This window comes from Podarcis bocagei (assembly GCF_964188305.1).
Source record: "Podarcis bocagei genome assembly, chromosome: 5".
NCBI lineage: Eukaryota > Metazoa > Chordata > Lepidosauria > Squamata > Lacertidae > Podarcis > Podarcis bocagei.
The window spans coordinates 60237125-60253395 of NC_138129.1; the positions used below are offsets into that span (position 1 = coordinate 60237125).

Here is a 16271-nt window from a genome sequence, read left to right on the forward strand (position 1 = left end):
TTTTTGTGGGTGGGCATATTCCCTAGAGATCTCATAGGGTAGCATTGACTGTCACAGCATTTGAACACTAAATGGTTCGATCCTATTTGGTGTATGAAACATTCTATTTAACTAGACCAACATGAGCCAACAGGATGCTTTCCAGATGTTGATGCAACTACAAGGACCATCATCCCCGACCATGAGGTCAACAATGTTAAGAGGGCACATATTCGTTACTTCTGAATTAGATAGTACTGAAGCACAAGGAATTGAAGTATTAATTCATTCTGTCAATTCCTTTAAGGACATTTTATTATACTTCTGAATAAATGTTAACTTGCACATAATGTGGTAAAATAATGCCAGGCAAGACCCTGTAGGAATTTATGGCAAGGTTTACTTTTGAGACATTTTATAGTCTAATGGAGGCATAAATTCTTTTTTTTTAAAAAAGGATGCAATACAACATATTCTATAAATATGGATGTGATCCCAGGATTAGAAATAACAGTTAAGTCTAGGGAAAAGCTAAAGATTGAATTTTGATAGCTTCAAAAATCCTATGAGCACTTCCAAAAGCTCCTGAACCCAGCTTCTATGAAGACCTACTTGAAAGTTTTCAAAGAGTTCTGCCCAATAAATGACATTTCCAATGCGTCTTCCATTCAAAGTGACTTGAGATAATAGAGACGTACAGCAAAGATCTTCTCAACACCATTTTATTCAGTCACATCAAAATAGCATATATTTTTTATGGTCGTAGCGCAAGTTCTGCCCGAGAGCAGCAGTACAAAACAGCTGACAGTTGCAACGTAAGTACACTGTGGCTGCTGGTATAAAATTAGGACATCTGAGTGGTTGGGACTCTTTTTCACTATGGTTGTAGCAAGAGGACAAACACACTTGCAGATACAGCCTGTGATGAGAAACAGAACCGTGTGCGACACAAAGACATACTCTACAGATTACAGACTCTGGCACTTTCCCCCCCTTTGCCTTTAGAACTCATTCCTGCACAGATAAATAATGGCAAGCATGGATTGCGCTGTCAACTCTCAGTCCCTTTCTGGATTCAACCTATGCCCAACACGCTGGCACAGCTACAGTGGCTTTTTACTGCCACTGCCACTTCCTACTCTCACAAACATTACGAGAATGGTTTTCAGATGTGCTACAGCAGTGTATGCAGGGCTCTCCCCCATCAAGGAATAGTTATCAGATGGATCAGTCTAAATGCATGTGCATTACTGAGTAGCTAAAATATGCTCGTTTATTCTCTTCCAATAAATAAAACCATCAGCTGGTCATAAATAAAACCCCACAGACAGTAAGATGTTTTCATATTGTCTCACCAAGCCGAACATTTCTCCCTATGTTCAGATAAATAATTCCACGTGAGAATTTTTGAGTCTTGACTAGTCTTTGGATCAGATTTTGGTTAAACTTGGTGCAATGAAAAGGAAAGAAGAAACCCAAACCCACTTAACCCCTGTAAAACTGATTACAGATGTGAAGCGAGTTTTATTATGGGAAAGTTCATGGCCCCAGCTAAACTTAACCTATTGCTATTACATTAAGTTTTTAGGAAGCATTGATGTTAGAGGCCTTGGGGGCTTATTGCTTCAGTGCAGAAGCTTTACCCTAACAGAAAAACCACTAGCTTGTAGAATTGTGAAAAAGAAAACAGCCATGTTAACATTTTAACATTACTCAGAATGTATGGAAGAGGGGGGCACACATAAAAGTAAAGTTGAGGCCCGCTCCTCTCTCACTAGTGTGCAACCCAAACCCCTGGACCACTAAGGCTAGGTTTAATGAATTGTAGCCGCTGCTACTTCCACAGCCCTACTGACAACACACCAGCCAGTGTGGAAGAAGCAGGGGGCAAAATTCCCCCTCACTAGAACAGCTCCCAGGGCTGGGCTGGTGGCCTAGTTCGGGCCTGTGGCTGCCAGCAGCTGGGATGGCTCAGGATCCAGTTGATCATGTGTTGGTCTCTCAACCCCAGGTTTCTGCTGAATATCACCAGCTGTATCTGTCACCCACCTTTTGAGCGAGCACTTTGGAGGGCTTGACAGATGGCAACATATCTCTCTTGCTGACAGATTTAGGCAGAAGGACAGCTCTGCTTCATCCAAACCCTCTTCCTTTTGTTGGGCAGGATGAGGGTAAAGAGGATGAAGAAATGGTATCCCTCCTCCTACAAGGCTGGCTGCGTGCAAGTTTGGCTTCTGGATGTACGTGGCTCTCTTAAGGCTTACTGAAAGTGGGACTTGTGGGTAAATGTGCATAGGATTGAGTTACATCATACAAAAGCTTAAGTTTCCTTTCACCTACATGTGGGGTGCATGTTCCGACATTTTAAAAATCTGGATATCTACTCCTACCCCACCCGCATTTCCAAACGCTAATGAAGTCTAAAAAATAGGATGGCTAAAATGATCCAGGTCTCTTCCAGTTGATTAAGGCACTAAAAATAAAAATAAAAACTTCCTAAAAATAAAAGATACCCATGGTGAATACTGCCTTTCAAACTAAAGTTATGTGCATCATCTACCACACAAAACCCATAATTTGCTACACATTTCAAAAACAAAATAAAGCCTAAATTAGTTAGGCAACAAAATGAAACCACTTTGCTCAGTGTCTGATCAGTGTTGATCTTCTCCGTGTATTATGGAAAATGAGGCCAATCTTGCATTTCTGACCATCCATTTAAACTGCTAATCCAGTGTTTGTTAGCCAAAAAACAGATAATCATAGCATATTCTGTATCTTGTAGCAGCAGCAGCGATACCAAAAAGCAACACAGGAAAACAAACAAGCAAAGGCCACCCAGCGGCAGTTTGCCCTGAAGACTTGTAGAACTGGGGGCAGGAGGGAGAACAGACAAAAGCAACATCATTTATAAACAGGAAAGATAAATGCACCAATCCCTCCACAGTGCATACCAGCAAGTCTTCCCCTGCATCAAAGAAACCTTGATGGACACAACTAAAGAAAAATGTAATTCAAAGTAAAAGAGAGAGGCTGAACAATTCAAATTGCCTGCAAACAATAACTTCCAACGCTTTCAGACAGACAGGTCTACAACTGTGAATCTAATGCATGGTTACTTTTAACAATTCAAATGGAAATCCTGGGAAAGCTTAGTGATATGGTATAGGCAACAGTGACGTAATTTAAAGGCAGTCTCATTTGGCAGGTATTTGGCACTACCCTCGCGTAGAGGTGATTTTCTAAATTACAGGATCCCATCCCATTACATTTGTAGTAGTGAAGCTCCTATCAAACTCCCACTGGCAATTGCTAGCTAGACTGCAGTTCTAGCATCCTCAAAACTCAGATTTTTCCCATTTTTCTACAGGAAACCACTAAAAGATCTATAGCAAACCTATAATTAAACCTTATAGGAATTTCCATTTCTAAGCTATAAGATTATCAAGTGTAGATTTTTTTTTCATATAAAGGCAGGAGTTTATATCTCTTAAATCACAAATATGCTTGAAGTCTTTGGGACAGCAACAACATGCTTTCGTTAAGGGCAGAGCAATTAGTTATTGTAAAATCCAACTTCACCCAATTTCTTGCTCAGGTGAGTCCGATTTAATGTCTTGCAGATTTGCAGATTTTATCATACACCTCTGGAAAAGCATCATTACAATGAAGTTGCTTCCTCAGCTTGTGGTACAGTGAGCCATCAAACATTTCCCAGAATTCCTCACGGGTCATATAGCAATCAGCATACAACATCTGAAAACTAAAAGGAAGAATGAAAAACAGATCTTAAAATTGTTGCATCAGAAGGTGGCAGAAACTATTGCTCATTTCTTAGAGCAGGCTATTTTGCCAGCACAAACGTTCAGATCTTGTCCTAAAGGAACCCTTTTGTCTAGTCCCCAGTACTCCAATAGAACCCCATGAAACCAATTCTGAATTTTAGAACAGAAAACACTTCAGACTGCTCAGTAGCCCCAAAAGGGGAGTCTGTCATAGCAGCTTATAATGAAGCACATTTTTGTTAAATTATATATGTCTTCAGGTAAAAAGGATCCTTAAAAAACCCCTGACCAATAAAAAATTAAGTTAAAATTCTTTTTGTTTTTGCAACATCGTCATGCAGCAAGCTGAAAAGTTAACTGCAAGAGAGTTCTCCTAACAACTTGAGAGAATGCCCTTTCGGGACTTAGACCCTTACCCATGAACACTCCTTACAAACTTTTCTATTTGCCTGGTGGAAGCCTTAGCTTCGAAGTATTTTGTTTTGGGCTCTCCGTAGGCTCCTACGTCCACATAGAGCTCTGCTTCATCTCCTTTTGGGTGGATCATGCCAGGGTTATTGGGCAAGATGAAGGGGCAGAGCCACAGAGGATAAACCTAGAGACAACGGAAGAACAAAAAAAATCACGACAAAGCAATACATGGGAGCCGCTACCCAGCCCTTCTGAATCCTGTAGTCGAGACATGTTTTGTTTTACTACTGCTACTAAGAACAACCTGGAAGGTAGGAAAGATGCTCTTACTTTGATGTCACTGTGGAAGGTTTCGATACATTGCTCAAGGCTTTTCATGGGGACCATCATGTCTTGTACAACGTGATGCTGCTCATAGAGCTTCCGAATTGCTTCTCCTTGGGTCAGTTTTAAGAGGGAGATTTTAGGAGGAACCATCCAACCAAACAGGTAGCGGAAAACAGGGTTATTGCCAAATGGGATGATATCCTAGAAAACAGACCAAATGCATGTCGTGAGAAAACTACGCGTTTCAAATCTGGATCGCCGACTTCAGAAATAACTGTCTGCCTTAAAAAACAACACCTCAACACTTTTTCATCATTCATCATTCATTTATTTTAACAAAATTCACATGCTGCAGTGGTACCTCGGGTTAAGTACTTAATTTGTTCCGGAGATCCGTTCTTAACCTGAAACTGTTCTTAACCTGAAGCACCACTTTAGCTAATGGGGTCTCTCGCTGCCGCCGCACCACTGGAGCACAATTTCTGTTCTCACCCTGAAGCAAAGTTCTTAACCCGAGGTACTATTTCTGGGTTAGCGGAGTCTGTAACCTGAAGCGTATGTAACCTGAGGCGTATGTAACCCGAGGTACCACTGTATGCAGTTTACAAAAATCAAGTCGATTACAATTACTAGTGGCACTAATTAGTACATACAATAAAATAAAATAAAGCTACAGCACATATGGATTTAGCTAATTAGCGACTAATCCCACATAACATTGGAAGGATTTTCTGTGCAGTGAGCTGCAGCAAAATGATGCTTTTCGGTCTGGGGAATGACCGCAACCATTTTTCCAGTTGGCTCACACTGGCGCTTACGACAAGCCCTGAGGGGAAATGCCTCCCCTTTGCTCCCGTAGCTTGAAATCAAAGGGCATGGGCAAATGAAATGGGGTTTTTGCACTAGCCGCTGATCAACTGATATCAGGCAACCAACAGGTAGGCAGCTGTCAAACTGGCCCATGGGAACTGGGACACGTCAGCTGGTCAGATCTAGTTCCTACCCTGATATATAATATGGGGAAGAAGTTCGGCCTAGTCAGCTATTTCGCTAACTAGGTTTATCATTACCAGAGAGAGGGTTGAATTGATAAGGATGTGTCTGTGAGCTTGATTGACAGCTAATATGGCATGAATTGGAACCTTACCTGGAGCTCCCAGAATATGCTCCGTGTATGCCTGTGGTAGTATTGCCTTGCAGGGATATATTCCGTTCCCGTCTTGTTAGCCTTTAGATAGTTCTCCACGTGCTTGAAAAACCATGGCTTGTAGTAACACCCAATTCTGTTGATCTTAACATGAACAGAAACACAATGAACACACCAGCACAAAAGCTACTTTGCCTGAAGACAAAGTTTCATAACGTGGCTCTAATTACAGCTGCAATTGAATGCAAGTTCTTTTAATGCTCAGCACATTTCTGCAACTGTTAAGAGTAAGATTGCCAAGGAAACACCAACAACAGGTTGTGTTGATCAAGGGTCGCTATGAGGGTTGCTGCTCCAGATGTTGCTGCACTACAATTCCCCCCCCCCAAGCATTGGCCAGCAATGGCTGGGGCCGACTGGCAGTTCAGTCCAACAACGTCTGTAGGGTGACACACTATCTATCTTTGATGTAAAGTCATGCAATGTACATCATTTACATGCAAATGTCTGTATGCAATCAACACTGGCAATTTTTTTTGTAGATAAGAACTGTCTACAGGCCAATTCTGTGCACTTCTATCAGGCAGACTGGTTTGCCCCAGGCCTGTGGGAGAAATAGTTTTGTAGAATGACCTCTCCCACCAGATTAATTATGTGCAAGACATTCCACTCATGGAATTGATCTGCCCAGTATTTTGTTAAACTAGTTTAACAGTCACTCCTCCATCCAGAGAACCATGGGAACTACTGTTCTGTAAGGGAGGCTGAGCTCCAAAAAAGAATTCACAATACTCTCAACGAACTACTGTTCTCTAGGGGAAGCTATGGCATTAAAAATACCATAAAAACTAAAGGAAGCCTGTACTGCAGATGGGCTCTCTAAACTTTAGAATCAATGAAGGGCAGAGATTGGTTTTCAGAGGCAAGTTTGGCTAGTTCTCCCCCTGCCGGTGTCCTATTTACCTGAAGAAGTGAAAGAATCAATGTTGTTACCTTACTATGATCAGCTTCATTGGTCAAAACTCCGGTCATTATGACAGCTTCTTCTAAAGAATAAACCAGACCCTCCACAAAATGGTTTTCTTTCTTCTCAGATTCTTCAGCAAATCTCTTGCAGATTGTCTTCAGTCCTCTCACAGGCTCATAATGCAGCTTTACATATTTTTTCGCTGGGATCATTTTTATTTCAGCTGCCACCAGGAAGCCCAGTGTGCCACAAGACCAAGGAACCGCATAAAATAGGTCTGAGTTCTCCTCCTGCAAAAGGCACGCAACACTAAGTCGCATACAGATACAGAGCAGGAATAATGTCACAAACCACAGCAAATTAGAATGTTATCTTACCGGTGTACATCTCACATGGCTCCCATCAGCAAGAACAAGTTCATAGGCCACGCAGGAATGCTGAAACAGTCCATAGATGTGGGAGGACGATTCAATACCAGTCCCCATGATCAAACCGCCTGAACAAGAGATCATTGCACAACAATCACATGAATTGTATTTTCATTTTCCAGAGGACTTACTTAAATAACAAGTGAATTTTCACAGCTTGGGAATCATACAGTGAGCATTAGATCTTATGCATCACAGAAAAGTATAAAAATAATTTGCTTTTAATTGCTAAGTGGAACTGTATTGAAATATTTAAGAGTTGTAGTTATATTTTACAAATCCCAAGATCTCTCACCTACAGTAAGATCATCAAGTTCTGGTACCACTGGAATAGTCCAGCCTATGGGGTTGAGGTGTGCTGTTAATTGTCCCATTGTGACCAAGGGTTCCACACGGACAACCTAAGGAAGAACACATTTTATATGCGAAGACTGAATGCCACGTCAATACAAATCTGATGCCGAAGCTGTAACACAGAAATGCACTCTGCCCCATCATTTGGTGCACACCTTAAAAGTTACCTCGGTCTTTGCGAATCAGGAAATACAGTGGAAAAGAAATACTTTAAACAGGTTAGTGTTGCAATCATGCTTGCCTATCCTGGATGTAATTAGGCAAATTACAACTAGGAAACCCGTAGCATGAATGCTTTAAGACTGAGCAGCACAACAGTACTTTCTGCAGCAGACAAGGCAGCTAAGGTTGCACCAACAACTTGAAAATTTGGCCCAAGAAACTCCTGTCTGCACTGTTTATCACAAACATAAATACTAGTGCATGAACAAAGCGTAGGGTCATGCCTCTGTTCCTGGCTATTGTACCTTCCACTTGCTGGGCAGAGTTGTGTAAGCCAACTTCCCATGAACAGAAGCCTCATCCTTCAATTAGCATACAGAAATGGCAGGTTTCATTTCTTTCACAATCAAGCAGTTATCTACATTGATCTCCTTTAATAATAATAAATGCATTTTGCAGTGGTTCCAACCCTACCTTTGGAACTGAGTCCAGAGAGTAGCACTTGAGAGTGCCTTTCAACCCCTTGGTGGCTACATTATGAACTTGCCACAGCTTACTATCTTACAGGTATCTCCAATGCTATTTACCATATTTTTCGCTCTATAAGACACACTTTTTCCCTTCTAAAAATTAAGGAAAAATGTGTGTGCGTCTTATGGAGCGAATGCAGTAAAAGGCGAAAGATTTATACGATCTGAAGAGAAACCAGCCTTTGAAAATATTTCTTGGAGTTTTATGAAGAAGAATCTATTGGGGGTGGGGGTTGGTAAAGGTTTTGGAAATGGTATAGGTGCAATCTACTCAGAACAAATGGCTAAATTAATTGTGAATAATGTAGTGACGGAAGAATTTAAGATTGAGAAAGGAACACGACAAGGTTGCCCAATCTCTCCATTGCTTTTTATTTCGGTCCTGGAGGTTCTGCTAAATATGATTAGAAGGGACCAATTGGTTAAAAGTATACAAGTGGGAGCTAAACAGTACAAACTGAAAGCATTTGCAGATGACTTAGTATTGACTTTACAGGAGCCAGAATCAAGCACTAAAAGAGTATTAGAATTGATTCAAGAATTTGGTCAGGTAGCAGGTTTCAAATTGAATAAGGCGAAAACTAAAGTTTTGGAGAAAAATCTAAATGAGACTGAGAGAGAGAAGTTTCAGAAGGAGACAGGACTGTCACTGGTTAAGAAAGTGAAATATTTAGGGGTTAATATGACTGCTAAGAATGTGAATTTATTTAAGGATAATTATGAAAAATGTTGGACTGAAGTGAAAAAAGATTTAGAAATATGGTCAAATTTGAAGCTATCGTTGTTAGGCCGAATTGCTGTGATAAAAATGAATGTATTGCCAAGAATGCTGTTTTTGTTTCAAACACTGCAAATTTTGGACAAAATGGACTGTTTCAAGAAGTGGCAGAGAGATATCTCCAGATTTGTCTGACAGGGCAAGAAGCCTCGTATAAAATTTAAGATATTAACTGATGCTAAAGAAAGAGGTGGATTTGCCCTGCCAGCTATCCCGCCGGCTATCCCAGAAGCCAGAACAGCAAGAGACTATCCCAGAAGCCAGATCCCTCTTGCTGTTCTGGCTTCTGGGATTCATAATTCCCCTCCCCTTGTTTCCTCCCCCCCAAACTAGGTGCGTCCTATAGAGCAAAAAATACGGTAATATCTACATGAAGCTATTGGGATCGGTCATTATGTGTTTTGGGGTAAGGTGCCATCAGTATGCTGATGAAACTCAGCTCTATCCTCCGTAACACCTGAAGTGGGAGAGGCTGTACAGCCCCTGGGATAGTACTTAGATGCAGTGGTGAAATGGATGAGGAAAAACAAGCAGAGCTTGAATCCTGCCAAGATGAAGGCACTGTAGGTGAGTAGTTTCCGCATCCAAGATGCGCAGGCAACTCTCCATAAACACAGAGAAGTAGTGGTCAGGGGAATGGAGCATTTACTTGCCCTTGCGTCACTGGTGTTTCTACATATTACTGGGAGGGAGATAGGAAGGTGCAAGGAGTGCCAGATTGGTTCCACCAACAAGTTTGCACTGCACCAACCTGGCCCCTTGCAGTAAGCTGGAGTGACATGAGGTCAGGTAAGTGCTGCTGCCCCACTGCCTGCTACTAAGACAGAGTGAGCAAAAGACAGCAATTCTGAAGACACCAGCTAGTGGGGAAACATCCTCAGTAGTACTGCCACACCAGAGGTCCTGTGTTCCAAGGTCTGATTCTTCCGCTTCGAAATCATGCGCCTCACCCTTGGTCAGGCACCTCAAAGAGGACCAGAAAGCACAGAAACCAACAGGCTCAATGATGTTCAGCAATGGCCACATCCCTTGAACAAAAGCTCATCACTTAAATAGAAGGATCAATTCCAAGCTTACCATTCTCTCAGTGTCCACTTCCAGAACATCCATCAAGTTGATTGTTATATTCTTAAGCGTCTTCTTGTACTTTCCAACACGAAGAGACACTGTAAGCCAGCCAGGACGTCCTGTGCACATATATGTTTTTAGCCCTTCTTTTTTCCATTCTCGTACCTGCAAGAAAGGAAGATTAATTTAACACCTTATATATAACAACTTGATGTTGTTTTTGCAAGTAAACAGATCTGCATCTGAGAAAACTGATTCTGACTAGAAGAATCCTACGTACACTTCCCTGGAAGTCCCATTAAATATAATGGGGCAACTGAAAGCAAACATTTACTTATCAAAATTTATATACTGCTTAATTTAGAAAACCTAAGCCAACAGTTCCTGAACTCCCCCTCCCCCAGATTACTTGAAAATTCTTGAGGGTCTTGGTGGACCACTTAATGGTTTTTCTGCCTGTTCTCAAGATAGTACCTTTAACACAAAAGGTTTTAAAATTTGAATTGGTATTGCAATTAAGACAGAATAAGAGCCTACTAGGGCTGTGTTCACACTCCCACTGTGCTCACTGCCATTCCGGTGCAAATGCATCCTGGACTTTGTTACACTACTGTTTTATGAGTTTCTCCCCAAACTAACTTCACACTGATTGAGAGTCCTTAAGCCATTCGCAATTCATCTCCAGCCAAGGTGTGAACACTTCTACATAGGGAAAAGGTGTCACTGCCTGCCAGTGCACTCTAATGTGTACACAAACAGACACAAACCTTACACTAGTGGAGCCATGTTGATGTGAAATTCACTGGGGCAGCAGAAGGGACTTCACTGAGCTTTAAAGTGGTAATGTGAACACACTCTACTATCTGAAAAGCATGACAGCACAGGCCAGTCTGGCCTTGTTTGCACTGTGATGAGCAGAAAACTGCAGTGTGAGGTTAAAGTATCTCATGCTAATGAACCCCACGATGATGATTATACAGTGCCATTGGTGTGCACCGTGTTCTTCTAGCTCTAGCATGTCTCCTCTTAATGGCCTTTTCTCTACACTAAAAAGCCCCAAGTGCTGTAACCTTTCTACACAGGAAGTTGCTATTTTCATCAACAGGAACGAAAGAGTAAAGGCTTGTTTGGTATAATGTTGTAATCATTCAACTTGTTTTTATTATTGCTTGTAAGCCGCTCTGAGCCCGGCCTTGGCTAGGGAGGGCGGGGTATAAATAAAAATTATTATTATTATTATTATAATGACCTGTCAGGGAGACACACGGCACAGAATAGGCTCTCTGCAATTTGAATGCTTCCTGATTTATGGTTTCCCTAGCATCAGGCACATACCTACGCAAGCCACATACGGACTCCACTAATGTTTATGCCTGTTATCCATAAACAAGAGGACCACTGAAGACTAGGTGTCCCTTGTGGTCCTTTCCAACTCTACAATGCTATGATTCTATGAAGAAGATACTGTCTAGAGAGCAATAATGTGCCAAATACTGGCACTGCTTTCTTGCAGCACCTTTCCTTCCACTTACAATTTCTTTGTGTAACAGTAATGGAATGCCTTCTCTGCTGAAATACATCACTATTTGTACTGACAATCTGCCGGTTTCTGAAAACACACCTGTTTGCAAGATGTGTCCCTTGATATCTTCATCTGGGGCAACCCACTTAGATGAGCATCATCTGATTTTCCCACCTTTTAATTTTAATGGTACCGTTTTCTAGTGTATTTTAATGGCTGGGGTTTTTTAATATTTTCTAAACTGCTCAGAAACCTACTCTAGCATTACATGGTATATAAGTAAATAAGATATTAATTTAGCACTGTATCACTGCTACAGGCCCACAGCTGATTGGTCAGGAACGGGGAAACTGACTCCAAATCACATCAGCCTCAGCTAGCAAAGCCAATAGCTGGGATGATTGTAGTTGTAGTCCAACATCATCTGGAGGGCCACAGGTTTCCCATCCCTGCTTTGGTCCAAGGGTGCAGCCAGAGATGCAACCCAAAGTAACAGGGCAACAACATAATTGTCAGGATATCTCCTCTGAGTTTTTGTATGAGAAAAATTTCCAATATCAGCAATATCACAAAACTGCTAAAAAAGGGGGGGGGGCATCAGACTCAATGGTTGCTGTGAGTAGTCCTGATCTGCAACTCAAGACTTGTATATAGCCTCATTCAAACCTCTGGCCAACTTCCATGCTTGAAAACCTCTGCTCCAGGGAAGGAAGGCCAGGAACACCCCGAGTCTTACTAGGAAAACTGAACAGCCTGCGCTTCTTCCAACTTGTAAACCCTTTTGGGGGGACTTTCCCCCTCCGCCCGCCCTTCTCACCTGCTCCTGGATGTTGCGAACACGCAGGTTGTGCTGCCGGGGCGCGCTGTGCATCTTCTGCACCATCCAGGCGCGGAACTGGTAGTAGATGTCGAAGAGCACGGAGAGGGGCAGCAGGAAGAGGCAGACGAAGACCCAGCGGTGGTGGACCAGAACGTACGCGAGCCCCTTGTAGCGGGCCCACAGGATGAGCAGCAGAAGCCCGACCCCGAGAGACAGCAGAGGACCCATCGCGAACCCTCGCCGGCACTCACTCACACGCAACGCGCCTAACAACCCAAGTCGTTCTCCTAATCGGATCCGCTCGACTCCCGCAGCACCCAACAAGCCGGCACAACTTGTTTTGCACAGCCGGCCTCTTCAGTCCCCAGTTGGCTCACCTAGCAGCCACCTGTTCCAACACCCCCCGAGACCCCGCTACCCTCCGCCGCCTCTTCCCACGTACAACGGTCAGCACCGTCTTAGCAGCGCGCCGCCCTGTGCAAAGCAAGGCGGGCACTCGCCCCTCTCCTTTCCTCGCAACGGGGCAAGTCTCTTTACAGAGTATGTCTGGAGACCCGGGTTCAGAAGAACCGCGTCGGGGACACGCGCGCGCCTTCCCCACGACCGTGTCACACCCGCTCGCGGACCGGCGTCACCCCCAGCTCGCGAGTCGACCGTTCCTCGCGCTCCCCTCCGCAGCCCAGCCGAGCCAACGTTCGGCGCTTAACACCCGGCGCTCCGCCCCCGGCCCGACTCGAAGCGCAGCCCACCTCCCTCCTGGTTGGCCGGTCGGGCTACTCGGCGGTGAGGAGAGGGACGACGTCCAACCAATGGGGTGGCGCCGTTTGGATCGGATCAGGCGCTGAGTGGCGGGATTGGCTGGCCAGGGAGGCGAGGGGGCGGGGAGCTAAACACCCGTACCGGCCGGGTGCCTCGGAGCAGCACGAGGCCAGTTGGCCGAGCGAACGCCGTGTGCCGCCTCCCCGCCCTAGGCAGGCATGCAGGCTGGGTGCTCTCGCCCGGGGGGGGGGGGGAATGACGCTGCAAGGCAGGGTTTTTTTGTATGGAGGACCCAACCCCCGGTTCTGTTCGTGAACTGACGAATAGTGACCCGTCTCTGGTCCTGTGGAGGGTTCCCCGCAAGCCATGCAGCGGGGGAATGCCCGTCCTAAATTGCAGCCAGAACAAAGAGGCCTCTTGCTCGGATACCGAAACACAGGAGGGAAATAACGTTGCAATCCTTTACACACCGGAGAGTTGATCGGTATAGGATTGCGCTTAAGTATTTTTGCAAATGTGCCTCCTCTGCTCATGGGACAACTCGCATGCCAAGGGAGAATTCCCCCTGCCCTGCCTTGCTTGCACACGCAGATACAGTTCTGTGGGCTCGGAAATGCAGTTGGCACGCTGGGGTGAAACGGCAGCCAGGGTCTGGAGCAGCACCAGGGGGGCATCCTTTCAGGCCACGTGCTGCCTGGTGGCACCTCGCCTGGAACGTTGTAATCCTGCCCCCTTTGTCCGGGGCACGGTGCCGCGGCACGAGGCGAACCATCTGCAGCCTTTGGGCGTTCGCCATGTTAGAAGCCGTGTCCAAGTTCTGAATCTTCACGTTGCTTGCTAAACAGAGAGCTCTTTGTGGGGTCTGGGTAAAAGGCGGATCTACACGGATCCTCATGGATCCTCCACTTTTTAAAAAATAACTCCAACAAATGCAGTGTCAAATCACACCTGGAAGGCACGATTACAGACTGGACTATAAAAAACGTGGATCCAACACTTTACCGCGCTGCAGCACCACAAAAACATGGATCCGAGGCACGGATCCTCATGAATTCATATGATTTTTATATTGAAACAAAATAAAAACACCATGATACTGTAGACCACATCTTAGTCTGTAGGCAGAACCAAAAAAATCACGCATCCACTGTGTCGCAATGGCGCAAAAACATGGTTAAAAAACACGGATCCTCATGGATCCTCCTGATTTTTGCACTAGATCAGCCCAAAGTCGCCATCAGATCAAATTTCATGGCCATGGGCACAGCATCCACCACTAAAATCATGGATCCACGGCTTCCTGGCCGTACTGCAACATGAGCGTCAAGATGCACTATCTATTTTCACATATGGACCAGTTTCCTGAGAACCTGGGTTCAATGAGTGACGAGCAGGGGGAGAGATTCCATCAGGACATGAAAGAGATGGAGACCAGGTATCAGGGTCGCTGGGACGCAGTCATGATGGCTGACTATTGTTGGACTCTGAAGAGAGACCTCCCTGCCGCTGAGCATTCCTGGAGTTCCAAGAAACGGAAGTTCAAGCCCGGAAGTTTGAAAAATGATGAAGCAACATGCAATTTACATGTACTTACCTTTATCTATGCCCACCATTCAGTTTACAGTAAACCTGACCTGATGGAGAGAAATGGATGCCATTTCCTGATTCAGCAGTGCAAAAATACCCTATATCGGTTGTAGAAATCTAGACAACATTCAAAAAGTAAAAAATTGTTGCCCAGTGTAACCTTTAGCTTAAAAAATAGCAACAATATCTATGTAATGGAACAGTGCAGCGTACTAGCTAGTGTCATAGAATCATAAAATCATAGAGCTGGAAGAGACCGCAAGGGCCATCTAGTCCAACCCCCTGCCATGCTGGAACACACAAGCAAAGCACTCCTGACAGATGGCCAGCCAGCCTCCACTTAAAAACCTCCAAAGGAGACTCCACTACTCTCCGAGGTGGCATATTCCACTGTCCAACAGCCCTTACTGACAGAAATTTCTTCTTAATGTTTAGGTGGAATCTCTTTTCCCATAGTTTGAATCCATTATTCTGCACCCTAGTCTCTAGAACAGCAGAAAACAAGCTTGCTCCCTCTTCAACATGACATCCCTTCAAATATTTAAACCATATTTCTCCATATTGAACTCCATATTGTTGGTTTTGGCCCAGCTCTCTAGGCTATTCAGGTCATTTTGAATTCTGACCCTGTCCTCTGGTGTATTAGCAACCCCTCCCAGTTTGCAGTCATTTGCAAATTTGATTAGCATGCCCTCTATTCCATCATCCAAATCATTTATAAAAATATTGAATATCACCCGGCCCAGGACAGAACCTTGTGGAACCCCAATAGTCATTTTTTTCCAGGATGAAGATGAGCCACTGATGAACACTCTTTGGGTTCAGCCCGTCAACCAATTACAAATCCACCTAACAGTATGACGTGTGATCAGACGTTGAGTTTGGGTTGGCCCAATGCAAAAAGTGTGAGGATCCATGAGAATCCGTGCTTTGAAACCACGTTTTTGGGCCATGGTAAGACCAGAAAGCCATGGATCTGAGTTTTTTGTTGTGCAGGCTGTGCCCCTGGCTATGACATGTGATTTGACGGTGAGTTTGGGTTGTCCAAATGCAAATAGCATGAGGATTCAGGAGGATCCGTGCTTCAAAACCACGTTTCTGGGCCACGGTACGACCAGGAAGCCGTGGATCCGTGATTTTTGTGGTGCATGCTGTGCCCATGGCCATGATGTTTGATCTGATGGTGACTTTGGGCTGATCTAGTGCAAAAATCATGAGGATCCATGAGGATCCGTGCTTCAAAACCACGTTTTTGGGCCATGGAGTGACCAGGAAGCCGTGGATCCGAGTTTTTTGTTGTGCAGGCTGTGCCCCTGGCTATGATGTGTGATTTGACAGTGAGTTTGGGCTGGCCCAATGCAAAAAGCGTGAGGATCCATGAGGATCCTTGCTTCAAAACCACGTTTCTGGGCCACGGTACGACTAGGAAGCCGTGGATCCGAGTTTTCTGTGGTGCAGGCTGTGTCAAATGTGTGATTTGACAGTGATTTAGGGGTGGCCCAATGCACAAAGCGTGAAGATCCATGAGGATCCGTGCTTCAAAACCACGTTTTTGGGCCACGGTTTCACCAGGAAGCCGTGGATCCGTGATTTTTGTGTTGCATGCTGTGCTGATGGCCATGATGTTTGATCTGATGGTGACTTTGG

General features: G+C 44.4%; 1 protein-coding gene across 1 annotated transcript; it reads right to left on the reverse strand.

The window, feature by feature from the left end:
* Positions 1 to 685: 685 nt before the first annotated feature.
* Positions 686 to 13013, reverse strand: DHCR24 (24-dehydrocholesterol reductase). The gene is made up of 9 exons (XM_081195412.1): positions 12276 to 13013; positions 9946 to 10101; positions 7340 to 7445; positions 6994 to 7112; positions 6643 to 6906; positions 5650 to 5793; positions 4506 to 4703; positions 4181 to 4359; positions 686 to 3742 (listed from the first exon to the last, which is right to left on the reverse strand). The coding sequence occupies exons 1-9, from the start codon at positions 12504 to 12506 to the stop codon at positions 3589 to 3591; spliced, it is 1551 nt and encodes a 516-aa protein (XP_081051538.1). The 5' UTR covers positions 12507 to 13013; the 3' UTR covers positions 686 to 3588.
* Positions 13014 to 16271: the final 3258 nt, after the last annotated feature.

Excerpts from the sequence above, each read along its gene's own strand:
- DHCR24 (XM_081195412.1), bottom strand. The coding sequence starts at position 12,506 with ATGGGTCCTCTGCTGTCTCTCGGGGTCGGGCTTCTGCTGCTCATCCTG. Across the intron at positions 10,102-12,275 it reads TTCGCAACATCCAGGAGCAG|GTACGAGAATGGAAAAAAGA; the intron begins GTGAGAAGGGCG and ends CCTTTCTTGCAG. Across the intron at positions 7,446-9,945 it reads AAGTGGACACTGAGAGAATG|GTTGTCCGTGTGGAACCCTT; the intron begins GTAAGCTTGGAA and ends GTTCTTCCTTAG.